General features: G+C 48.2%; 1 protein-coding gene across 3 annotated transcripts in view; it reads left to right on the top strand.

Moving 5' to 3' along the window:
- The first annotated feature begins 3,050 nt into the window (after positions 1–3,050).
- The window catches only part of LOC116968878 (mothers against decapentaplegic homolog 4-like), a 53,620-nt gene continuing 29,156 nt past the window's right edge, over positions 3,051–27,514 (top strand). The window contains exons 1-2 of one of the 3 annotated variants that reach the window (XM_033015855.1): positions 3,051–3,201; positions 22,738–22,988. In XM_033015855.1, coding sequence (XP_032871746.1) covers positions 22,752–22,988 — 237 coding nt within the window. In that variant the 5' untranslated portion in view covers positions 3,051–3,201; positions 22,738–22,751. The remainder of the gene's footprint in view (positions 3,202–22,737; positions 22,989–27,514) is intronic. The other 2 variants (XM_033015854.1, XM_033015856.1) reach the window with 2 other exon arrangements.

Raw genomic sequence — 27,514 nt, forward strand, 5'->3', positions numbered from 1 at the left:
TCCATCGACCTCTGAGGCAGAGAATTCCACAGACACACAACTCTCTGTGAGAATAAGTGTTTCCTCGTCTCTGTTCTAAATGGCTTACTCCTTATTCTTAAACTGTGGCCCCTGGTTCTGGACTCCCCCAACATTCCTGCCTCTAGCGTGACCAAACCCTTAACAATCTCATATGTTTCAATGAGATATCCTCTCATCCTTCTAAACTCCAGAGTATACAAGCCCAGCCGCTCCATTCTCTCAGCATATGACAGTCCCGCCATCCCGGGAATCAACCTTGTAAACGTACGCTGCACTCCCTCAATAGCAAGAATGTCCTTCCTCAAATTAGATGACCAAAACTGCACTCAATACTCCAGGTGTGGTCTCACTAGGGCTCTGAACAACTGCAGAAGGACCTCTTTGCTCCTATACTCAATGACTCGTGTTATAAAGGCCAACAGGCCATTCGCTTTCTTCACTGCCTGCTATACCTGTACAGGATGATCGTTGGACGGCGCGGACTCGGTGTGCAGAATGTTTCCTCACTGTATCTCTAAATGTACTAAAAAGTAACTAAATGCAGCATCTCTGGAGAACACGGATACACAAAGTGCCAGAGTAACTCAGCAGGTAGACAAAAATGCTGGAGTAACTCAGCGAGACAGGCAGCATCTCTGGAGAGAAGGAATGGGTGACGTTTCGGGTCGAGATCCTTCTTCATACTCAACCTGAAACGTCAGCCATTCCTTCTCTCCAGAGATGGTGCTGCCGCTGAGTTACTCCAGCATTTTGTGTCTGCAGTCAACGGAAGTTTCTTAGCCACTAGAGGTCAGCACTATACCAGGTCACGGAGGGGAGCATGTTTCCTCGGATCAGTCTGAAGAAGCTGATCTTAAACTTTGTCTGTCCATTCCCTCCCCAGATGCTGCCAGATTGGAGTTCCTCCAGCACTTCGTGTTTTACTCAAGATTCCAGCATCTGCAGTTTCTGAGTCGTACAGCATAGAAACAGGCCCTTCGACCCAACTCATCCTAAGATGCTAGGTGGCGTTTTGACTTGGTGACGTTTTGGGTTGAGACCCTTCAGTCTGAAGAAGGGTCTCGACCTGAAACGTTACCCTATTCCTTCTCTCCAGAGATGCTGCCTGTCCCACTGAGTAATACTCCAGCATTTTGTGTATCTTCGGTGTAAACCAGCATCTGCAGTTCCTTCCTCCACATTGGGACAATATTGAATATTTATGTAACTTTGTCAATGCCCTTTACTCTTTTATACTTGTCGTGCAAAACAAAGAATTTCACTGTACCAAGTACAAATCAATCAATCACATTCAGTTAAGTTGGTAAAATATAAAGCATTTTGAAGGGGTAGTGATTGTGGATGATCAGCTTAACAAATAATTTGAGGAAGGACATTCTTGCTATTGAGGGAGTGCAGCGTAGGTTTACAAGGTTAATTCCCGGGATGGAAGGACTGTCATTAGCTGAGAGAATGGAGCAGCTGGGCTTGTTACACTCTGGAGTTTAGAAGGATGAGAGGGCATCTCATTGAAACATAAGATTGTTAAGGTTTGGCAGGAAACCCGATGTTGGGGGAGTCCAGAACCAGGGGCCACACAGTTTAAGAGTAAGGAGTAAACCATTTAGAACAGAGACGAGGAAACACTTTTTCTCACAGAGAGTGGTGAGTCTGTGGAATTCTCTGCCTCAGAGGGCAGTGGAGGCCGGTTCTCTGGATACTTTCAAGCTGGATGGGGCTCTTAAAGATAGCGGAGTGAGGGGATATGGGGAAAGGCAGGAACGGGGTACTGATTGGGGATGATCAGCCATGATCACATTGGTACGACGGGCCGAATGGCCTACTCCTGCACCTATTCTCTTGTCTATTGTCTAGTCTTATATGTCTCAATGAGATTCCCTCTCATCCTTCTAAACTCCTGAGTGTACAAGCCCAGCTGCTCCAGAGATTATTTTTTTTATATTTCAAAATTCAAAGCCCAGCTGCTCCAGAGATGCTGCCCAACCTGCCGAGTTACTCCAGCACTTTGTGTCTTATCCTGGGGGTGCATCTGCAGTTCCTTCCCGTGAGTTGCCCTCTTATAGAAACTTACAAAATTCTTAAGGGGTTGGGCAGGCTAGATGCAGGAAGATTGTTCCCGATGTTGGGGATGTCCAGGACAAGGGGTCACAGCTTAAGGATAAGGGGGAAATCCTTTAAGACCGAGATGAGAAAAACATTTTTCACACAGAGAGAGTGGTGAATCTGTGGAACTCTCTGCCACAGAAGGTAGTTGAGGCCACAGTTCATTGGCTATATTTAAGAGGGAGTTAGATGTGGCCCTTGTGGCTAAAGGGATCAGGGGGTATGGAGAGAAGGCAGGGATGGGATACTGAGTTGGATGATCAGCCATGATCATATTGAATGCCGGTGCTGGCTCGAAGGGGGATGACAGATGGCACAATGGGCTAAGTGTTCGGCTGGCAACCGGAAGGTAGCTGGTTCGGATCCCGCTTGGAGTGCATACTGTCGTTGTGTCCTTGGGCAAGACACTTCACCCACCTTTGCCTGTGTGTGTGTGGATGTAATTATGTGAAGCACTTTGGGGTCAATGCAAGTTGACTAAAAATGTGCTATATAAATAAAGACATTATTATTATTATTATTATAAGGGCCGAATGGCCTCTACTCCTGCACCTATTTTCTATGTTTCTATGTAACTCATTCATTGCATGTATTATTATTATTATAAGGGCCGAATGGCCTCTACTCCTGCACCTATTTTCTATGTTTCTATGTAACTCATTCATTGCATGTCCCGCCCCCTCCGCCAGCTGATTGGTCCGGAGAGGGGGGAACGGACGGCGCCGATTGGACGCGAGACCCGTCCGTCAACCCGACGCCGTGACCGTGACGTAAGAGCGTCACTCCCCCTCCCCCCACCCACCGTCCTCTTTTTTGTCACGGCGCCTGCCATTGGCTGAGGGCGGCCGGCCTGGCCCAGGGCCCGATGAGAGGCGGGCGGTGATTGGCTGGGGGCCGGCGGGCGGGAGGGAGGGAGGGCGGGCGGGCGCCACGCGCGGGCGCCGCTTGTTGTTGTTGTGAGAGGCGGCGACGGACGGCGACGGGCGGACAACCGAGCGCTCGAGCGCCCGCGGCTGAGGTGACGAGACCAGACGAGACGCTCCCGTCGGCGGGCGGGCACACACACACACACACACCGTGAGTATGCCAACCGGAGCCGGGAGGGGGGGGGGCAGGGGCTTGGGTTCCTGAGGTAACCGGGGAGCAGAGGCCGGAATGGACGGACACTGAACGTCTGACACCTCCCCCCCCCCCCCCCACACTGGACATCCAGCGGCCGCTCGGCCCTGCTGCCCCCCCCCCCTCTCCTCACCTTCTCCCCCTCCCTTTCCTAGCAAATCTCCCCCCCTCCTCCTCCTCTCTCTTCCTCTCCCTCCTCTCCCCCCACCTTCTCCCCCTCTATTCCTTTCCTAACAAATCTTCCCCTTCTCCTCTCCCCCTCCTCCCCTACCCACACCTCCCCTCCTCCTCTCCTCTCCCCACCTTCTACCCCCTCTTCCTTTCCTAACAAATCTTCCCCTTCTCCTCTCCCTCTCCTCCTCTCCCCTCACCTTCTCCCCCTCTCTTCCTTTCCTAACAAAATTTCCTCCTCCTCTCCCTTCCTCTTCTCTCCTTCTCCTCTCCCTTCCTCTTCTCTCCTTCTCCTCTCCCCTCCTTCACCTTCTCCCCCTCTCTTCCTTTCCTAACACATCTTCCTCTCCCTCCTCTCCCCCCACCTTCTTCCCCTCTCTTCCTTTCCTAACACATCTTCCTCCTCCTCCTCTCCCCTACCTTTCCCTCCCCATAACTTCCCCCTCTCCCTTTCCTAACAAATCCCCCCTCCTCCTCCTCTCTCTTCATCTCCTCCTGCTCTCCCCCCACCTTCTGCCCCTCTCTTCCTTTCCTAACACATCTTCCTCCCCCTCCTCCCCTACCTTTCCCTCCCCATAGCTTCCCCCTCTCCCTTTCCTAACAAACTTCCTCCTCCTCCTCTCTCTTCACCTCCTCCTCTCCCCTCACCTTCTCCCCCTCTCTTCCTTTCCTAACACTTCCTCCTCTCCCTCCCCCCACACCTTCTCATCTCCTCCTCCCCTCCTCTCCCCATAACTTCCCCCTCTTCCTTTCCTAACAAATCTTCCCCTTCTCCTCTCCCCCTCCTCCCCTACCCACACCTCCCCTCCTCCTCTCTTCTTCCCCCTCTTCCTTTCCTAACAAATCTTCCCCTTCTCCTCTCTCCCCTCACCTTCTCCCCCTCTCTTCCTTTCCTAACAAAATTTCCTCCTCCTCTCCCTTCCTCTCCTCTCCCCTCCCTCACCTTCTTCCCCCTCTCTTCCTTTCCTAACAAATGTTCTTCCTCCTCTCCCTTCCTCTTCTCTCCTCCTCCTCTCCCCTCCCTCACCTTCTCCCCCTTTCCTTTCCTAACAAATCTTCCTCTCCCTCCTCTCCCCCCACCTACTGCCCCTCTCTTCCTTTCCTAACACATCTTCCTCCTCTCCCTCCCCCCAAACCTTCTCCTCCTTCTCTCCTCTCCCCATAACTTCCCTCTCTTCCTTTCCTAGCAAATCTTCCTCCTCCTCCTCCTCCCCTACCTTTCCCTCCCCATAACTTCCCCCTCTCCCTTTCCTAACAAACTTCCTCCTCCTCCTCTCTCTTCACCTCCTCCTCTCCCCTCACCTTCTCCCCCTCTCTTCCTTTCCTAACACTTCCTCCTCTCCCTCCCCCCACACCTTCTCATCTCCTCCTCCCTCCTCTCCCCATAACTTCCCCCTCTTCCTTTCCTAACAAATCTTCCCCTTCTCCTCTCCCCCTCCTCCCCTACCCACACCTCCCCTCCTCCTCTCTTCTTCCCCCTCTTCCTTTCCTAACAAATCTTCCCCTTCTCCTCTCTCCCCTCACCTTCTCCCCCTCTCTTCCTTTCCTAACAAAATTTCCTCCTCCTCTCCCTTCCTCTCCTCTCCCCTCCCTCACCTTCTCCCCCTCTCTTCCTTTCCTAACAAATGTTCTTCCTCCTCTCCCTTCCTCTTCTCTCCTCCTCCTCTCCCCTCCCTCACCTTCTCCCCCTTTCCTTTCCTAACAAATCTTCCTCTCCCTCCTCTCCCCCCACCTTCTGCCCCTCTCTTCCTTTCCTAACACATCTTCCTCCTCTCCCTCCCCCCAAACCTTCTCCTCCTTCTCTCCTCTCCCCATAACTTCCCTCTCTTCCTTTCCTAGCAAATCTTCCCCCCTCCTCCTCCTCTCTCTTCATCTCCTCCTCCCCCACCTTCTCCCCCTCTCTTCCTTTCCTAGCAAATCTTCCTCCTCCTCCTCTCTCTTCACCTCCTCCTCTCCCCTCACCTTCTCCCCCTCTCTTCCTTTCCTAACACTTCCTCCTCTCCCTCCCCCCACACCTTCTCATCTCCTCCTCTCCCCATAACTTCACCCTCTTCCTTTCCTAACAAATCTTCCCATTCTCCTCTCCCCCTCCTCCCCTACCCACACCTCCCCTCCTCCTCTCCTCTCCCCACCTTCTTCCCCCTCTTCCTTTCCTAACAAATCTTCCCATTCTCCTCTCCCTCTCCTCCTCTCCCCTCACCTTATCCCCCTCTCTTCCTTTCCTAGCAAATCTTCCTCTCTCCTCATCTCCTCCTCCCCTACCTACACCTCCTCTCCTCTCCCCATACCTCCCCCTCTCTTCCTTTCCTAACAAATATTCCCCTTCCTCCACTCACCTCATCTCCTCCTCGTCTACCTACACCTTCCCCCTCTCCTCTCCCCATACCTTCCCCCTCTCTTCCTTTCCTAACAAATCTTCCTCCTCTGCCCACTCCTCCTCTCCCCATGACTTCCCTCTCTTCCTTTCCTAACAAGCCTCTCTCCTCCTCCTCCTCTCCCCTCACCTTCTCCCCCCCTCTTCCTTTCATAACAAATCTTCCCCCTCCTCTCTCCTCATCTCCTCCTCGTCTACCTACCTTCCCCTCTCCTCTCCCCATACCTTCCCTCTCTCTTCCTTTCCTAACAAATCTTCCTCCTCCTCTCCCCACACCTTCTTCTCCTCCTCCTCTCCTCTCCCCATAACTTCCCCCCTCTTCCTTTCCTAACAAATCTTCCCCTTCTCCTCTCCCCCTCCTCCTCTCCCTCTCCCCTCACCTTCTCCCCCCTCTTCCTTTCCTAACAAGTCTTCCTCCTCCTCCCCTCTCTTCACCTCCTCCTTTCCCCACACTCCTTCCCCCTCCTCCTCCTCTCCCCTCCTCATCTCCTCCTCCCCACCTACACCTCCCCTCCTCCTCTCCCCATAACTTCCCCTTCTTCCTTTCCTAACAAATCTTCCACCTCCTCCTCTCCCCACCTTCTCCCCCCCTTCCTTTCCTAACAAATCTTCCCCATCTCCTCTCCCCCTCCTCTTCTCCCCCTCATCTTCTCCCCCTCAACTTCTCCCCCTCCTCTTCTCCCCCTCCTCCTCTCCCTCTCCTCTCCCCTCACCTTCTCCCCCTCTCTTCCTTTCATAGCAAATCTTACCCCTCCTCCTCTCTTCACTCCCCTCCTCCTCTCCCCTCCTCCTCTCACCATACCCCCCCTCTTCCTTTCTTAACAAATCTTCCTCCTCCTCTCCCCACACCTTCACCCTCTCCTCCTCCCCTCCCCCCCCCCTCTCCTCCCCTCCCCCTTCTCCCCTCCCAAATAGGGCAATGAAATTCTTGCTTGCTGCAGCACAACAGAATATGTAAACATCATACAGAACAGGAGATAAAAGTTCAGTGTGTCTATATACCATAGACCATATATGACCCATTCACACCAGTCTATGTTATTCTACTTTCTCATCCACTCCCTGTACACACTAGGGGGCAATTTACAGAGGGGTAATTAACCTATATATCCACACGTCTTTGGGATGTGGGAGGAAACTGGAGCACCCGGAGAAAACGCACGCGGATGAAGTGAGAATGTGCTAGCTCCACACACAGGACCTTCCCCCCCCAAGTTCAGGATTAAACCTGGTTCTCGGGCGCTGTGAGGCAACGGCTGTGCCACTGCGCCTGTAGATATTAAGCATCCAGGTACTGCAGGCAGTGAAGAAACCGAATGGCATGTTGGCCTTTATAACAAGAGGAGTCGAGTATAGGAGCAAAGAGGTCCTTCTGCAGTTGTACAAAGCCCTAGTGAGACCACACCTGGAGTATTGAGTGCAGTTTTGGTCCCCTAATTTGAGGAAGGACATTCTTGCTGTTGAGAGAGTGCAGCGTAGGTTCACCAGGTTAAATCCCGGGATGGTGGGACTGTCATATGCTGAGAGAATGGAGCGGCTGGGCTTGTACACTCTGAAGTTCAGAAGGATGAGAGGGTATCTTATTGAAACATATAAGATTGTTAAGGGTTGGGACACGCTAGAGGCAGGAAACATGTACCCGATGTTGGGGGAGTCCAGAACCAGGGGCCACAGTTTAAGAATAAGGGGTAAGCCATTTAGAACGGAGACGAGGAAACACTTTTTCTCACAGAGAGTTGTGAATCTGTGGAATTCTCTGCCTCAGAAGGCGGTGGAGGCTGGTTCTCTGGATACTTTCAAGAGGGAGCTAGATAGGGCTCTTAAAGATAGCGGGGTCAGGGGATATGGGGAGAAGGCAGGAACGGGGTACTGATTGGGGATGATCAGTCATGATCACATTGAATGGCGGTGCTGGCTTGAAGGGCCGAATGGCCTACTCCTGCACCTATTGTTTATTGCCAGTGTACGAGAGATACCCTTGGCTGAGGATTATTTTCCGTTCCACACATTTTTACTGGCGGCACGTGGTGCAGCAGTAGAGCTGCTGCCTTACTGTGCCAGACACCCGGGTTTGATCCTGTGTATTGGTGCTGTCTGTACTGAGGTTGTATATCCTCTGTGTGACCACGTGGGTTTTCTCCGAGTGCTCCGGTTTCGTCGCACATACCAAAGACGTGTGGGTTCTTCGGTTAATTGGATTCTGTAAAATCGCCCCTACTGTGTAGGGAGTGGATTCGGAAGTGGGATAACATAGAACTAGTGTGAACGGGTGATCACTGGTCGTTGTGGACGGGGAGCAGAAGGGCCTGTTTCCATGCTGTATCAATAAACTAAACATAATTCAACACTCTTTGGTGCTCCACTAACTGTGTGCCCTGTCTATTTTAAGTCACGTACTTGGTGTTTTACTATACCAGAGATCTTGAGCCAATCTTTATTTTGCCCCTAGTGTGTGAGAAAATGGGATAACGTTGATCTAGTGTGAATAGATGATTGATGGTCAACGTGGACCTGGCGGGCTGAAGGGCCAGTCACAGTGATATAGTGTTGAATGATTTTGAGCGTAATCAATCAATTCCTGCTTTAAACATTTGTGTCAATTTGGGCTGTCTCTGCCAGACACAGGAGGTACTGTAATTTTATAATTCATGGCTGCAGGCTGTGAGCCTTACAGTAGCGAGCATATTAACTGGTATCAAAGTGAATGCCCAAGAATGAAGGAAATTACAAAAAGTGTCCATCATGGGTCCTCAGCGGGTGAGGCAGCATCTATGGAGCGAAGGAAATAGGAAACGTCACCTATTTCCTTCGCTCCATGGATGCGGCCTCACCCTCACCCGCTGAGTTTCTCCAGCGTTTTGTCTACCTTCGATTTTCCAGCATCTGCAGTTCCATCTTAAACATTGAGTCCTGACATCTTTACCACCGAAGGGATCTATAAGAAATGCAGCCTCAAAGAGGCAGCCAGCATCATCAAAGACCCACAAAGACCCACACCACCCTGTCCACCTTCTCATCTCACTCCTTTCATCGGGAAGAAGGTATTGGAGTCTGAAAACCATGACCTCCAGGTTCAAGAACAGCTTCTTCCCAACAACCTTGAACACTACATAACACAAACTAAACTATGAACTGCAAACTGTCTTGTTGCACCTCTGAACCAGGCCATTTTTACAATAGTATTAGACTTATTAAATGACTGAATTTTCTTAATTCTATTTTTGTGTACCGTGCCTACAGGCCGATTTTGCTGCTGCTAGTGAGAATTTCATTGTTCTGGTGTCGGTACATATGACAATCAAACACTGTTGACCAGAATTTTCAAAGAAACATCGCAGAGTGGGTTTAAAAAAAATGAATACATTCTTCCTCCCCTGGTGTCAGCTACAGGCTCTCTTGTTTGCTCACACTGAATGGCAGACACCGAGTTGAAAGGAGATATTCTGCTTCTCATTTTTATAGTTTATTTTGCCTTTTACATCTTGACTGGCCATGTCAACGATCTGGAGGCCTGTGTGATTAATAGGTTGGACAGGCAGTAGTGCCGTGTCGTGCCAGCTTGCTTGCTGCAAAGGTTTGCACATTGGACTGGTCATAATGACTTCCTGCCAGGGCAAGTAATGACATGCTGGTACCATAATGAAATCCAATAAATCTTGAAGTTTTGGTTATTCGATAGGTCTGTTTCCATGCTAAAATGATGCACAGTGCTAGAGTAACTCAGCGGGTCAGGCAGCATTTTTTGTTTCAAGATACAGCATGGAAACGGGCCCTTTGGCCCACTGAGTCCAGGCTGACCACCGATCACCCAGGAGTTTGTATATTCTCCTGTGATCCCATGGGTTTTCTCTGGGTGCTCTGGTTTCCTCCCACAGTCCAAAGACCTGCGGGTTTATAGGTTAATTGGCTTTTGTAAATTGTCCTTAGCGTGCAGGATAGAACTAGCGTGAACGGGTGATCACTTGTTGGCATGGACTCGGTGAGCCGAAAGGCTCTTTCTAGTTGTGTCCTGATGAAAGCTATCTTTTACCAATTCTTGTTGTTTTCCCAGAATCAGGTTTCAATTAATTGCAGGATGTCTGGCAGAAGAAGTGTTGCCTTGGTTATTATCTGCTTTGATGCAAATGGTTGTGGGGTGACCTAAACCTCTCAGCTACTGCACCAGAAGGAAAATTACTGATTGTCAAAGTCACAGCTTTAAAGATGCTTGGCTCATTTGCTCCTATCTCTCACAATCTAGTTGGCACTCTGTAGCAAAGATACCAGAGTGGTGAGAAAATGCCGTCAGAGACAAGTTGAGACAAACCTGAGACACCAGGCTTCGTCTCCAAACATAGAGAGTTGAGAGTCAAGATTGTTTAATTGTCATATGTGCCAACAACAAAACAAGACAAGTCTGAAGAAGGGTTTCGGCCCGAAACGTCGCCTATTTCCTTCGCTCCATAGATGCTGCTGCACCCGCTGAGCTTCCCCAGCAATTTTGTGTACCTAAGACAATAGACAATAGGTGCAGGAGTAGGCCATTCGGCCCATCGAGCCAGCACCGCCATTTAATGTGATCATGGCTGAGCATCCCCAATCAGTACCAGTACATTGGTAAAATATATCAATATAATTCTTACTTGCAGAATCATAAGTTCAAGTTCAAGTGAGTTTATTGTCATGTGTCCCTGATAAGACAATGAAATTCTTGCTTTGCTTCCGCACAACAGAACATAGTAGGCATTGACTACAAAACAGATCAGTGTGTCCATATACCATTATATAAATATATACACACATGAATAAATAAACTGATCAAATGCAAATAAACAGATAATGGGTTATTAATGTTCAGAGTTTTGTCCGAGCCAGGTTTAATAGCCTGATGGCTGTGGGGAAGTAGCTATTCCTGAACCTGGTCGTTGCAGTCTTCAGGCTCCTGTACCTTCTACCTGAAGGTAGCAGGGAGATGAGTGTGTGGCCAGGATGGTGTGGGTCTTTGATGGTACTGCCAGCCTTTTTGAGGCAGCGACTGCGATAAATCCCCTCGATGGAAGGAAGGTCAGAGGCGATGATGGACTGGGCAGCATTGATGGACTGGACAGGACTGAACAGACCTGTAACACTATGCCCACAGTACATAATAAGCAAAAACCAAAAATAAGCCCTTGGGGCAACCAAAGATGGTCCATAGAAAAAAGTCTTGAAGTAACTCAGCAGTCAGTCTGAAGAAAGCTGATCCGAAACGTCACCTATCATTTTCCACCAGAGATGCTGCCTGACCCACCGAGTAACTCCAGCACTTTGTGTCTAACTTTGGTCAGGCAGCGTCTCTGGAGAACATGGGCAAGTGACATTGCGGGTCGAACTCAAAACGTGATCTATCTATATTCTCCAGAGATGCTGCCTGACTGCGCAGTTACTCTAAACGTTGTGACTTTTTTGAGGTGAATATAATTGTGTGCAGAGGGTTGTTATAATGTGGAATCTGTTTTGGTGGGTAGTGTAATCAGATTATTTCTAAAGACTTGTTGGACGACATTGGCAGTGAAGTAGATGCAAGGATGTTGGGAATTGGAGTGAGAAAACAGTGTAGGGATAGTTGTGGATAGGGGGGAAAAAGACAGTGCTGGAGTAACTCGGCAGGTCAGGAAGCATCTCTGGAGACATCTCTGGATAGTGCAACCCTTGTAGTTTTGGATAGGTGACGTCTTGGATTGGGAGCCTTCTTCAAACTGAGCATTGGTAGAGTTGCTGCCTCACAGCGCCAGATCCTGACTATGGGTGCTGTCTGTGTGTGGAGTTTGCCCATTCTCCCTTTGACCGCGTGGGTTTCCTCCGGGTGCTCTGGTTTTCTCCCACGTCCCAAAGACGTGCGGGTTTGTAGGTTAACTGGTCTCTGTAAAAATTGGCCTCCGTGTGTAGGGAGTGGATGAAAAAGTGAGATAACATAGAACTAGTGTGAATGGGTGGTCGGCGTGGACTGAAGTGGCCTATTTCCACACTGCATGTCTAAAGAAAATCAGTTAGTTATAGAGCTCTTTTGAGTTGAGTTGAGTTTATTGCCATTCAAAAATGTTTTGAACGAAATTGGGTGCCTTGCAGTCATAACAGAACACGCAATGAACACAGTTTAACATCCACCACAGGAAATCTACCAGGCACCTCCTCACTGTGATGGAAGGCAAAATGTCTTAAAGTCTTATCTCTTCCTTACAGAATCTTTAACCTAGTCATTGATGGATGGTTTAAAGTTCTGAGATATATAGAACTGCAATAGAAATATGAATTGTTTTTCACGCACACAACCGCACACTCCTGTGAATACATTTTCTTAACCTGTCCCTTGTGGCCTAGAGGTTGTTCTGTGCTCAGCCTGTTCCCAAACTACTATCAGGGACCCCGCGACGCAGGTCAGTGTTTAGTCTAGTTCCCAAATGTGTGCAGGAGAAGAGCGTTGTTTCATATCTCCAGTAGCGGACATTTGACTGGATCTTGCGAAAATTGCATATCTGTTGGTCTGGCTTTCGTTAAAGTGAACAAAGTCGTCAGCTTCGACTTTTCCTGTCGTCTGGCGATGGAAGGTAACGGTGTCTGTGCCGGGGTGGGGGGGGGGGGGGGTCTGTCCGTCCATTTTACGGGTGTCAAATTCAACTTGTCTCTTCCTGAATCTGGAGTACCAGACGGTAAGATTCACGATCGCCGAAGCCGAAGGCTAGCAGGGCCCACAGATGAGCAATTGCGAGACGAGCCTTTATTCTTTTTTTGAAGAAATTAGCTGCAGAGTGAAATTGATTAAATGAAGGAGAGAACCAGCATTGCACTTTTAAATTATTATTTTCAGTTCAAGACTATCAATTCTTCAGCAGACACAAGCAGCTGCCTTACCAAGACATTTTATCAGGGAGAAATTTACATTTTTTTCGTTATGTTTTGTCTGGTGTATATTCTAATGAACTATAATTAACTGCAGATCATATTTCTTTGAGCGGTTTTAAAAAATGGCAACAGGGGAGTGGCGCTGACAGACCTAGTAATTATACTCGCTGTAAATCGAGGTAGTGACTGACTCTGATCTGCCTCATGTATCCAGGTATTTTCTGAAGCGGGGCCATTGATGTCAGCTTCTTGGCAGGCTGGAACTGTTCATTGGCAGCTTTGGCTTTAACTGTTATTATTTAAGATGATAGCGATGATATGATTAATTAGAGACGAGGAACTGCGGATGCTGGTCTACAAAAAAAAAAGAGAGACAGCACTGGCGTAACTCAGCAGGTCAGGCACAGTTGTGAGTCTGGAATTCTCTGCCTCAGAGGGCGGTGGAGGCCGGGTCTCTGGATGCTTTCAAGAGAGAGCTAGATAGGGATCTTAAAAATAGCGGAGTCAGGGGATATGGGGAGAAGGCAGGAACGGGGTACTGATTGGGGATGGTCAGCCATGATCACATTGAATGGCGGTGCTGGCTCAAAGGGCCGAATGGCCTACTCCTGCACCTATTGTCTATTTCCTGGAGATCATGGATAGGTAACAATAGACAATAGATGCAGGAGTAGGCCATTCGGCCCTCTGAGCCAGCACTGCCATTCAATGTGATCATGGCTGATCATCCCCAATCAGTACCCCGTTCCTGCCTTCTCCCCATATCCCCTGACTCCGCTATCTTTAAGAGCCCTATCTCGCTCTCTCTTGAAGGTATCCAGAGAACCGGCCTCCACCGCCCTCTGAGGCAGAGAATTCCACAGACCTTCTGAAGCAGGATCCTGAGCCGAAACGTCACCTATCCATGTTTTCCAGGCATGCCGCCTGACCCGCTGAGTTACTCCAGTACTTTGTGTCATGATACGATTATGGTTATAGTGTATCACTTATCAGGTCATGGAAGTAAAGAAAAACCATAGGAGGCGTAAATAATGTAACCTTTTTCCTCAGGGCGTAAATGTCAAAGACTGGAGGGAAAAGGTTTAAGGTGAGAGGGACAAAAGACATGTGTTCAGGGGGGAAAGATTTAATAGGAACCTTAGGGGCAACTTTTTTTTTTTTGCACAAAGGATGGTAGGTATATGGACCAAGCTGGCTGAGAAGGTACTTGTAGTTGAAGCAGGTTTTATCATGATGCTTACAAAATATTTGGTCCTGGACTCACTCACTGCTGGAATACATCCTCTCCACATCCACTCTATCAGGGCCTTTCATTATTCAGGTGGTGCTTGATGGCTGCTTGATGTCTGGTGTGGCCCTCATTGACTATTTCCAGGATGTGTTTCTGTCTCTTTGCTCTGTGGACTATGACCGGGTGTATTTCTTGTCTCTGAATGTTCCAGACACTGCCGCACACACACACACACACACGCGCCACACGCACACAGACACACACGCACGCAGACACACAAGCACGCAGACACACACGCACACAGACACAGAGACACACACGCACACTCAGACACACACAAACACACTGTTGACAAACTGCTGGAAATGTAGTTTATAGTTTAATTCTCTCCCTTCAATTCAGGACTTTACCAGTACTCCGCAGTGATTCATACTTCAGTTATTTAAAATATTTTAACTGATGTGCTACACAAGAGCAGTAATTGTATCAAGTGTCACAGTGATTCCGAAACTCTGAATGAAATCTCTGCTTATTCACACTTGGTAAAATACAATGATCGGTGATCGCCTGTGGCCCGGAGGCGATGGTTGCTAATGTATCAAGTATATTCTTATTTTTACTTTTTAATTGCAAAATTGCTGCGCTTCAATGAGATAGGAAAGATTTAGAGGGGAAAAAAAGACAAAATGCTGGAGTAACACAGTGGTTCAGGCAACATCGATGTAGAAAGTAAGTAAGTAAGTACGTTTATTGGCCAAGTATGCACATACAAGGAATTTGCCTTGGTGCTCCGCCCACAAGTAACAACATGACATACAGTGATAGCTATGAATGACTCAGAAAAACTAAACATTAATAATAGTAAAACATTAATGATAAAACACCATTGATCAAGCATGTGAACCAACAAAATACCAGATCAAAGGAAGGCTACAGATTTTTGGGTGTTGAGTAGAGCAACTACTCGTGGATAAAAACTGTTTTTATGTCTGGCTGTGGCAGCTTTGACAGTCTGGAGTCGCCTTCCAGAGGGAAGTGATTTAAAGAGTTTGTGGTCAGCATGAGAGGGGTCAGAGATGATCTTGCCTGCTCACTTCCTGGCCCTTGCAGTGTACAGTTCATCAATGGAGGGAAGGTTGCATCCAATAACCTTCTCAGCTGATCGGACGATTCGCTGCAGCCTCCAGGTGTTGTGCTTGGTGGCTGAGCCAAACCAGACCATGATGGAGAAGGTGAGGACAGACTCTACGATGGCTGTGTAGAATTGGACCATCATTGCCTGTGGCATGAATAGGCAACGTTTCGGCTCAGATCCCATGTTCTCCAGAGATGCTGCTTGACCCTCTGAGTTGCTCTGGCACTTTTTTTTGCGTTTGTAAATCAGCATCTGCAGTTCCTTCTATCTCAAGGTTTAGAGACATATGGGCCAAAAGTGGGTGAATCGGACTCGCTTTAGATGGGGCATCTTGGTACTCATGGATCAGTTGGACTGTAAGGCTGCTCTGCTGTATGGCTTTTTGACCTCAAATATTTGGCATTCGTTTCCCTCAGTTTTCATAAGAACAACCAATCTTAAATCTCAATAAAATTGCATTGAAAAAATGCAGACAGATTTTATTTGGCTGTGCCTTTGAAGTTTCCAACGTCATATAAATGAGGTCTGCCGCCACACAGCTTTAATGACCAGGTTTCCAATCTGACCTCAGACAAGACAATAGACAATAGGTGCAGCAGTAGGCCATTGGGCCCCTCAGGAACTGTTGTGTGAAATCTGCATGTTCACACTGTGATCAACTCCTCAACTTAAAAGATTGAGGATATTGAACGCTGCTCTCTTGAACTTGTATGGGTTTACGGCTAGGGAGCGTATTGACTAGTTGCGTCACAATAGACAATAGATGCAGGTGTAGGCCCTTCGAGCCATTCAATCAGTACCCCGTTCCTGCCTTCTCCCCATATCCCCTGATTCCGCTATTTTTAAGAGCCCTATCTAGCTCTCTCGTGAAAGCATCCAGAGAACTTGCCTCCACGGCCCTCTGAATCATAGAATCCCACCACTCTCTGTGAGAAAAAAAGTGTTTCCTTGTCTCCCTTCTAAATGGCTTGTTCCTTATTCTTAAACTGTGTGTGGCCCCTGGTTCTGGACTTCCCCAATATCGGGAACATGTTTCCTGCCTCTGGCGTGTCCAAACCCTTAACAATCTTATACGTTTCAATAAAATGTCCTCTGATCCTTCTAAACTCCAGAGTGTACAAGCCCAGCCGCTCCATTCTCTCAGCATATGACAGTCCTGCCATCCCGGGAATTAACCTTGTAAACCTACGCTGCATTCCCTCAATAGCAAGAATGTCCTTCCTCAAATTAGGGGATCAAAACTGCACACAATACTCCAGGTGTGGCCTCACTAGGGCTCTGTACAACTGCAGAAGGACCTCTTTGCTCCTATACTCGACTCCTCTTGTTATAAAGGCCAACATGCCATTCGCTGTAAACAATGCTATGGGATTCTTACATAGAGTCCAATGACAGAATTAAAGTGGTTGCAGAGTTAAAGTGATCCGTTGCTACTATGAGACATTTGTGGAGAATACCCAGTAAAATAGTAAGCACCAATAAACATATCAAGAAAAAGCATTTTGACTTGGCCAAGAGAGGCTGGCGATTGTCCTTGCTCCCAGAAATTGATACAGAGAAAAACAAAGGAGAGACATTGTGATTTGTGATTTTTTTTCTTCCTCTCTGCGCCACTGTCTGGATGATTTCAGTCTGGGCCATGTCAAGTGCCAGGAGGCCAGACTTGGCCCAGTGTGCAAATTGAGTTTGGCACCTCCGCTGTAGACACTGCGTCTGCTGCGTTTTTTTATCTATTCAATTGGACACTGCTTTCAAAAATGTATTACATTTATCAAGAATGACTTCAGCTGGCGGATCTCTGCTGGCTGAGTTGCTGTTGTGACTGACGTGGACGGTCTTAAATTCTGCCCTACTAAATGGGTTATGTGAAACGGATGGTAATGCGTTTGTTCTACTTCAGTAGATGCCAGAGTCTTTTTTTTTCTACCACTATTTTTATTTCAAAAGGACAGAATGGATTCCCTGCAGCCCTTAGAGTGGAGCTAGACGGGGGAGAAATTCAGCGGTTCATGCACACGCCTTTTCACTTTTAATGAACTGTAGTCTACCTAGGATGAGGAGAATTTCTACATTTTAATCGAATCCTTGCTGGAGAGGAATTTCTCTCAAGCTTTGGCTCATGTTTGTTCTTGTGGATTGGTGCAGGCGTGGTTTCCCTGGTCGTGGTACGGTGCAGATATGTTTGCTTTAAGGGGCTGTCCCAGTTTGGCGAGTTTAGAAGAGTTTGAAAAAATGACACGTTGAAGACATCCTTCGACTATGTAGAGACCTCCTTCGACTAGCTACGACTAACTTCTGGAAAATTGGACACCGAATAGTGGAGAGTGAAGACCTCCCTTCGACTAAGATGAAGACTAACTACGACTACCTTCGACTACCCTCGATTACCTACGACTAACATGCCGACCTACTACGAGTAAAAAAGTATCGATTTTTTTTCCATGGCGAGCTTTTTTTGAAACATGTTGAAAAAAATGGCTTGACGTAGCTGAGGCCTCGAGTACAGGGGGACTACCCTCTGAAAGGGCTACTTTTCCACACAGAGGGTGGCGTGTATATGGAATGATCTGCCAGAGGAAGTAGTTGAGGCAGGTGCTATTGCCAACATTTAAGGGACATTTGGACAGGTACATGGATAGTAACTCAGCTGGTCAGGCAGCATCCCTGGAGAACGTGACTGCCGACATTTTGGGTTGGGACCCTTCAGACCATTTTAGTTTAGTTAGAGATACAGAGTAGAAACAGGCCTTCGACATCGATCACTCGTCCGCGCTGGTTCTATGTTATCCCACTTTCATGTCGACTCCTTAAGGGCCTGTCCCACTTGGCTGTCATTTGCGCCTCATTTACGCATCATATGTAAAATAGGTTGACGCGTCGTGATGCGCTACGTCGCGCGCAAATCACGCATCAGCACAGCCGTCTGGTGCGCGTGACGTCATAGAATACCCTGCGGCGCGCGGCAACGCATGGTCACCGACGTTGGCACACGGTGACGTAACCATGCGTCACCTCGCGATACACGTGAGAAGTCAGGACGCCAGCGTGCGACGCCAATGCGCCAGCGTGCATACGGGATGCGTCACGTAAGGATTTCGTTACACTACGAAATCCTGGAGCGCCGCGCGCCACCACATGCAATTCCACGCCTCACCATGCGCAATGCGTGCATCACCCACGCGCACCCCACGCGTCACGATGAGTCGACCTATTTTACATATGACGGCCAAGTGGGACAGGCCCTTTACACACCAGGGACAATTACAGAGGTCAGTTAACCTACAAACCCGCGTGGTTTTTGGATGGGTGTCGGGGGAACTGGAGCACCCGGAGTAAACCCACGCAGTCACAGGGAGAATGTGCAAACTCCACACAGGTGTTACCCAAGGTCCAATGGAACCCGGGTCTCTGGTGCTGTGAGGCAGCAGCTCTACCAGATCGCCCTTTTATTAGCTGCTTATTTCACTTGCTGGTTTGCTTTTTGTGAGTCAGCATTCCCAGATTCCTCTGTGTACTCAAATGTAGCTATTTCTCAAATATTTATTCTTCGTCCCAAAGTGAAAAGCTACACATTTACCCACATCTTGCTTGCCTAATGTGTCTGTCTCCATTTACTGACTCTTTATGCCGCCTTCACAGGCAGCTTTTCTCCAGTGATGCTGCCTGACCCGCTAAGTTACTCCAGCATTTATGTGCCTGTCCTTTATATTATAGTAAAACTTTGATGAGAAAACAGTTAGTGTATACAATTCATTCAGATGCATTGTGAATTGCATTGCGGCTAGCACTAATTCCTGTCATCATAGTCTAGTAGTAATAGGCTTGTACACCAAGGTTCACGGAGTTATACAGTACCGAAACAGGCCCTTTGGCCCAACTCATCCGTGCCAACCCCTTTGCCTGTGTTGGCATCCCACTAAGTCTTTCCTATCCATGTACCACCCGTCCAAATGTATTTTAAATATTGTGCCTATATACACTTCCACACCTCCTGTGGCAGTTCGTACCACGCACTCTGTGGAAAAACGTATCCTTCGTATTTCCTTGAAATCTTTGCCCTAGTCAAGAGTGTTTTATTGTCATATGTTCCAGATAGAACAATGACATTCTTACTTGCTGCAGCACAACAGAATATGCATAGTATGATATGACAAACGAGAGAGAAAAATATACACATACTCACAACATACCCATATATATATATATTGCCCATCAACTCTCCCGCTGTCTAATACTTATCTGGATACTTCTGAAATGTCACAAGATTATCTGTCTCCACCACCTCTTTTAAGCAGTGCATATTAAGCCTTGACCAAGATGGTGTGAAAAATTGCCCCTTCAGATTCCATCTACTATTTTTTTCTTTTCCATTATCTACCTCCTCATTCAGTGTTGTTTGTTGCTTTGTATTGCCTGGTTAAGGTGAGTCAGTGTGTATTGTGGTTGCTTTGTCTGTCAGTAGTGGGATTTGCAGATCATATTCCTCCTTGCCCTTCCTTCCGTGCCTCGTGTAAGTTTGCTCCTAAATAATTCCGAAGGTGCAGAGTTACTGGCGTCGCGTAGCCTGAGATGTTTACCGTAGTATTTTCAATGTCGGATATTGAAGATATTCCATTGGCAAGAGTTATTCTCTTTCATCTAAGCTGTTGTCATAACAGTTCAAGACTAGAGTCAGGGGTTAGACACTGTCCTGGAAGGGCCGAATGGCCTACTCCTGCACCTATTTTCTATGTTCCGATGTATCACGGATCGCTGACGTTTCCAGTTGGGACCCTTCTTCAGATATCAGATGTTCGGTCAAAGTGCTGGTCCATCAACCTCTGGCATTCTCATACAGCTCAATGACCAGTCAAGTCACCATAGTCAGAGTCATTGTAGAGTGTAGCCTGCACAATTGTGGTCCTCGCGATGGTGTGAGTGGAATCTTACAGGAAGATCAGTTTATCTGCATTTTTCTGTTTGAGGGTGTTATAGATTGTTGTGATTAACATACTAATAATCTGATATAGGATGCATTCAAGCATGATAATTGACCTACATTCTCCTTGCCTGCACCTCATTCTGCCATCATGCGTGTTAAAACTAAGCCACATCAATCAGACATTTTTATTTAATGACCTGTCCTGCATAAAGAGTGGCCATTTTGGTTCCATCCAAGTTTTAGAAACATGGAAAATAGGTGCAGGAGGAGGCCATTCGGCCCCTCGAGCCAGCACCGCCATTCATTGTGATCATGGCTGATCGTTCCCAATTAATAACCCGTGCCTGCCTTCGCCCCATATTCCTTGATTCCACTAGCCCCTAGAGCTCTATCCAACTCTCTCTTAAATCCATCCAGTGATTTGGCCTTCACTGCCCTCTGTGGCAGGGAATTCCACAAATTCACAACTCTCTGGGTGAAAACGTTTTTTCTCACCTCAGTCTTAAATGACCTCCCCTTTATTCTAAGACTGTGGCCCCTGGTTCTGGATTCGCCCAACATTGGGAACATTTTTCCTGCATCTAGCTTGTCCTTTTATAATTTTATTTGTTTCTATAAGATATCCCCTCATCCTTCTAAACTCCAGTGAATACAAGCCTAGTCTTTTCAATCTTTCCTCATATGACAGTCCCGCCATCCCAGGGATCAATCTCATGAACCAACACTGCACTGCCTCAATCACAAGGATGTCCTTCCTCAAATTAGGTTTTAGCTGCTTTGCCCAGAGCACTTGCCTCCTTGCTTTGCCACCATGGAACTCCTTATCGAAGTGTGCACTGTATGCCAGAGCTTGTTCATCAAGATGCAAGGAGAGAGAGCATGATAAAGACTTTTGCTGCTTGATTTGAGAAACTAGTGAAGGGCAAGAAACTTGATGGGAAGCTCTTCAATAGATTTTTAAATTAGGCTTACACAATACACAATACACAATACAATTTATTTGTCACTTGAACCTCATAGAGGCTCAAATGAAATGTTGTTTCTGCAGTCATACACACATGAAAAAAAAAGACCCAAGACACAACACAATTTACACAGACATCCATCACAGCACATCTCCTCCTCGCTGTGATGGAAGGCAAAAAAACTTATCTCTCCCCTGCACTCCCCATTCCCCTCCCGATGTCAGAGTCAAAGCCCCCGGCGGGCGATGGCAATTGTCCCGCGGCCATTAACGCCGCGCCGGGCGATGCAAGGCCACGCTCCGGATCTTGTTGTTGGAGCCCCCGGCGGGCGCTAGCAAAGTCCCGCAGCCGTTGAAGCCACGCCGGGCGATGATGTAAGGATGGTCATCCTCGACCCCGCTACTCGGGCGGGAGAAGTCGCCATTGCGGAAGCCTCGAAAAGCGGTCTCCCACCAGGGACCTGCGGGCTCCCGATATTACTGTCTGCCAGACCTCCGGTAAGCCTCCGAATCTCCGGGGGTCGGGTCACAGCAGCGCGCCACCACCGCTCCTCCCGCTCCGGACTCGGCCAGCTCCATGATGGTGAGTAGCTCCGCAGCTCCGTGACTGGAGCCCCAGGACTTTCCTGCTGGAGGCCGCTCCACGTTGCAGCCCCAACGACAACGGAGACCCGACAGGGAAAAGGTCGGGTTCTCCGTGCAGGGGAAAGATTTTAAAAGTTTCCCGCCCCCCCACACACACACACATACCCCATCAAAAAAAGAATAAAAACTACATTAAAACGGGACAAAAAATAACAAAAAGACCATCGGACTGCAGAGGCCGCTGCGACATGAGTCGCGCCGCCCACCGGAGGTGATGTTTAAGAGGCAGTTTTTAGATTCTTAGGCCCCCTTCGATCATGGCTGACCATGGGTGTCTCCAGGGTGCTATTCCCTATATGGGGGACGCCTGTGCTTGACTTTGTTAAACGTGGGGAGACTGGTTCTCAGACAGTGGGCTGTGGAAGGGGAGGGGAAAGAGGGAGAAAGCAGGCACTACCTATAATTGGAGGTCAATGTTCATACTGGGGTGCAGACTACCCAAGCGAAATATGAGATACTGCTCCTCGTAGGTTAATTGGCTTTGGTAAGAATTGGAAATTGTCCCGTGTGTAGGGCAGTGCCAGTGTACGGGGTGATCACTGGTTGGAACGGACTCGGTGGGCCGAAGGTTCTGCTACCGTGCTGTATCTCTAAACTAAAACCCGCATTTGATTCATGCCTACTATATTCTGTTGTGCTGAAGCAAAGCAAGAATTTCATTGTCCTATCTGGGACACATGACAATAAACTCTTGAATATTGAAGCGAGCAGCCTATACTGACCACGTCACGCTAATCTTGACACATACTCCAGAACCAGGGACCACACACAGTTTAAGAATAAGGAGTAAGCCATTTAGAACGAAGACGAGGAAACACTTTTTCTCACAGAGAGTGGTGAGTCTGTGGAACTCTCTGCATCAGAGGGCGGTGGAGGCCGGTTCTCTGGATGCCTTCAAGAGAGAGCTAGATAGGACTCTTAAAAATAGCGGAGTCAGGGGATATGGGGAGAAGGCAGGAACTGGGTACTGATTGGGGATGATTAGCCATGATCACATTGAATGGCGGTGCTGACTCGAAGGGCCGAATGGCCTACACCTGCACCTATTGTCTATTGTTTCCGTGCTGAATCTCTAAACTCAAACCCGCATTTGAAGCTAGCAGTCTATAATGACCACGTCACGCTAATCTTGACACACACACACACAGATGTGGCTATTCTCTAAGCAACATTCACTTCTGGTTTGCCGCAGGGTCCCGCTGCAGTATGTCTTTGAATCCTCCTACCAGCAATGATGCTTGCCTGAGCATCGTGCACAGCCTGATGTGCCATCGGCAGGGCGGGGAGAACGAGAGCTTTGCCAAGCGCGCCATTGAGAGTTTGGTGAAAAAGCTCAAGGAGAAGAAAGACGAGTTGGACTCGTTGATCACCGCCATTACAACAAATGGATCGCATCCCAGCAAATGTGTGACCATCCAGCGGACCCTGGATGGCCGATTGCAGGTAGGTGCAAACCTGACCCGTGCCTTCTATATCTGTGGCGTTCACTTCATGTTTTAGTTCACTATTTTTGTCAGGGAGGGTAATAACTTTAAGCCAGGCATTTCAGGTCCACAAATTGGACGGCACAGTGGCGCAGCGCTAGAATTGCCTTGCAGCGCCAGACAAAAGACGATAGGAGCAGGAGTAGGTCATTCGGCCCTTCGAGCTAGCACCGCCGCCATTCACTGTGATCATGGCTGATCATCCACAATCGGAACCCCCCACACACTAGCACTATCCTCCACACACTAGGGACAATTTGCAATTATACCGAAGCCAATTAACCCACAAACCTGCACGTCTTTGGAGTGTGGGAGGAAACCGGAGCACCCGGAGAAAACCCACGCAGCTCACAGGGAGAACGTACAAACAAGTACCCATCGTCAGGATCGAACCCGAGTCTCTGGCGCTGTAAGCCAGCAGCTCTACCGCTGCGCCACCGTAACCTCTGCCTTTCCACTAAACCCCCCCCTTGCCACTCTTAGACAATAGACAATAGGTGCAGGAGTACGCCATTCAGCCCTTCGAGTCAGCACCGCTACCATTCACTGTGATAATGGCTGATCATCCACAATCAGAACCCCCCCCCCTTTCCTGCCTTCTCTGCATATCCCCGTAGGGGTACTGATTGTGGTTGATCACATTGAATGGAGGTGCTGGCTCGAAGGGCCGAATGTCCTACTCCTTCACCTATTGCCTATGTATCAGGAAGTCGAGTTGTCAGGAAAGCAAACGACGTTGGCATTTGCTGCAAGAGGGATGGAGCTCAAGACTGGGACTGGCTGGCGCTACAATTGTACAGGGTTTTGAGGTCAGACTTGATTACTATATACACTTTTGGACCTTGCCATTTGAGAGGATGTAGTTACATTGGCGGCGGTGCAGAGAAGGCTGGCTAAATTGATTCTGGGAATGAAAAGATTGTGGAATAGATTGAACCTGATACTTGGGGTTTAGGAGAGAGGGAGAGAGAGAGAGAGAAGCGTTGTAATTGAATTGTAAAGAATTGTGCAGAGGCCGTGCGGTGAAAATGGTTGCCGGGGTGAAAATCCAAAACTCCGGCGGCATGGTGGCGCAGCGGTAGAGTTGCTGCCGACTAGAGTTCGATCCCGACTGCAGGTGCTGTCAGTATGGAGTTTGTACTTTCGTGACCAGTTTGGTTTTCTCCCACACTCCAAAGACGTGCTGGTTTGTAGTAAATGTTGGTATAAAATGTGAAATTGCCTCCAGTGTGTGTAGGATAGTGTCAGTGTGCGGGGATCGCTGGTCGATGCCGACCCGGTGGTCCGAAGGGCCCGTTTCTGCACTGTATCTCTAAACTAAACTGGTAGATATAGTTTTTAAGAAGGAACTGCAGATGCTGGAAAATCGAAGGTATACAAAAGTGCTGGAGAAACTCAGCGAGTGCAGCAGCATCTATGGAGTGAAGGAAATAGGCAACGTTTCTGGCCAAAACCCTTTGTGTTTCGGCCCGAAACGTTGCCTATTTCCTAGTAGATATCGTTTCTAGATGAAGTGACCATTAGTCATGGAGAGAGATAAAGTGCTGGAGTAACTCAGCGGGTCAGGCAGCATCCCCGGAGAAGTGATGTTTCAGAATGGCCCTGACCCGAAACGTCACCTATCCACGTTCTCCAGGGATGCTGTCTGACCCGCTGAGTTACTCGAGCGTTTTTGTTTCTTTTTTTATTTGGTAAACTGCAGTTCCTTGTGTCTATCATTTAAACCGTTTGAGACTCATAGTTGAGGAGGAATGGATTTGTGTGAATATTTGAACTGATGTAGCCCGAGAGCTGCTGACACGCTGGGAATATTCAAGGGTGAGATCGATAGACGACGGGGTTATGGGAAGCGGACAGGAAATAAATGTTGAGGCCTGATCTCACTGAGTGGCAGAACAGGCGTGATCTATTCGTTTAATAGATAGACTCGGCTTGTACTCGCTAGAATTTGGAAGATTGAGGTGGGATCTTATAGAAACTTACAAAATTCTTAAGGGGTTGGACAGGCTAGATGCAGGAAGATTGTTCCCGATGTTGGAGAAGTCCAGTACAAGGGGTCACAGTTTAAGGATAAGGGGGGAAGTCATTTAGGACCGAGATGAGAAAAAAAATTTCACACAGAGTGGTGAATCTGTGGAATTCTCTGCCACAGAAAGTAGTTGAGGCCAGTTCATTGGCTATATTTAAGAGGGAGTTAGATGTGGCCCTTGTGGCTAAAGGGATCGGGGGTTATGGAGAGAAGGCATGTACAGGATATTGAGTTGGATGATCATCCATGATCATATTGAATAGCAGAGCAGGCTCGAAGGGCCGAATGGCCTACTCCTGCACCTATTTTCTATGTCTCCATGTATAGAAACTGGCCCTTCTGCCCACCGAGTCCATGCCGACCATCGATCACCCATCATCGATCATGGACATTGTGCGGCAAACCTTTTTTTTGTTTATGACGTTATCTGTGAGCACTGCGATTACAGACCTGGTTCTGTTGCTGTTCTTCAGTTTTCAGTATATATGGCAATGAAATACTCATGATGGTGCATTAAATACTTATTACGGTGGCGCTGCGGTAGAGTTGCTGCCAGCGCTGCAGACCCAGGTTCCATCCCAACTACGGCTGCTGTCTTTACGGAGTTTGCACGTTCTCCCCGTGACCCGCGTCGGTTTTCTCCGAGATCTCCGAGAGGTTTCCTCCCACACTCCAAAGACGTACAGGTTTGTTGGTTAATTGGCTTGGTATAAATGTAAAAATTGTCCCTCGTGGGTGTCGGATGGTGTTACTGTGCGGGGATCGCTGGTCGGCGCGGACCCGGTGGGCCGAAGGGCCTGTTTCCGCGCTACATCTCTAAACTAAACTGAATCTAAACTAAATCTCTAGTTTGAAAATACCCAATGTCTTGGAGATTCACCGCCCTCTAGCTAACGAAATTCCTCGTCCTCTTCATTCTAAGCTGAGGTGCTTTCTGTTCTCCCACAAATAAATACTCCCCTGGCTCTTCTTTCAAAGGAATGCAGGGGAATTATCTTGGTGTCGTGGTCTGTTGTTTGAGCGTTAAATATTTATTAAAACTTAACGACTTGCTTCGTCGGGTCATTACTATATGTGGGAACTAACTGCGCACGTTGTCTACATTTCAAACAATGAACATGCCCTAAGAGCCTGCGGGGTATCTTCATTGAAAGGTACAGCATGGAAACAGGCCCTTCGGCCCACCAAGTTCGTGTTGACATTTCAACAATCAATAACCCGTGCCTGCCTTCTCCCCATATCCCTTGATTCCACTAGCCCCTAGAGCTCTATCTGACTCTCTCATAAATCCATCCAGTGATTTGGCCTCCACTGCCCTCTGTGGCAAGGAATTCCACAAATTCACAACTCTCTGGGTGAAAAAGTTTTTTCTCACCTCAGTCTTAAATGGCCTCCCCTTTATTCTAAGACTGTGGCCCCTGGTTCTGGACTCGCCCAACATTATAGAAACAGGCTTGATGCAGGCTTGTGATTTGTGTTAATGTGCGGGGATCGCTGGTCGCCGCGGACCCGATGGACCAAAAGACAATAGACCGTAGGTGCAGGAGTAGGCCATTCAGCCTTTCGAGCCAGCACCGGCATTCAATGTGATCATGGCTGATCATCCACAATCAGTACCCCGTTCCTGCCTTCTCCCCATATCCTCTGACTCCGCTATCCTCAAGAGCCCTATCTAGCTCCCTCTTGAAAGTAACCAGAGAACTGGCCTCCACCGCCCTCTGAGGCAGAGAATTCCACAGACTCACAACTCTGTGGGGGAAAAAGTGTTTCCTCGTCTCCGTTCTAAATGGCCAGCCCCTTATTCTTAAACTGTGCCCCCCTCCCCCCCCCCAGAAAGGGCCTATTTCCACGCTCTATCTCGAAACTAAATTAAACCAAACTACCTGATGTAAACTGTTGAAGTGGAGTAGATTCTTTGGGAAGTTGTGGAGAGAACCAAATGGGATTAATGTAGGTTTACTGTAAATGGGTGTCTGATGGATAGCACAGACCTGGTGGGCCAAAGGGCCTGTTTCCGCATGGTATGCCTGGAAGGGCTCCGGAGCAGGCACGACGGACAGAATACTGTCTCTCTGTGCATCATATCGTCCTCCGGTTTTAAGACCACTTCAATAGCTTTCAATATTTTAAATGTGAACTCCCTGGAGTGGAAGGCTCATGTTTCCCGGAGTTTGTTTGTGAATTTTACTACGCGCTTGTCTCTTAATGGATTGTGAGGTGGAGCAGTCATATCAACAACAGCTTGTGTTTAATATCTCCTTGTGCGTGCCTCTGCCAATTTTCTCTTTCCCTCTATTCTACGCTACTCTCTTGTTTCGCGCCCACAAGATGTTTGTGCAGCCTTAAAGCTGCTGCGTAAATGGAAATTGTCTCTGCAGTGTGCCTGTGTTTACATTGCGATTTGGCCGCCGAATTTCTCAGCTCTCATTAGCGAGATAGTCTGGGGTTGGATGCCG

The sequence above is a fragment of the Amblyraja radiata genome, chromosome 47, assembly GCF_010909765.2.
Source record: "Amblyraja radiata isolate CabotCenter1 chromosome 47, sAmbRad1.1.pri, whole genome shotgun sequence".
NCBI classification, from domain to species: Eukaryota; Metazoa; Chordata; class Chondrichthyes; order Rajiformes; family Rajidae; genus Amblyraja; species Amblyraja radiata.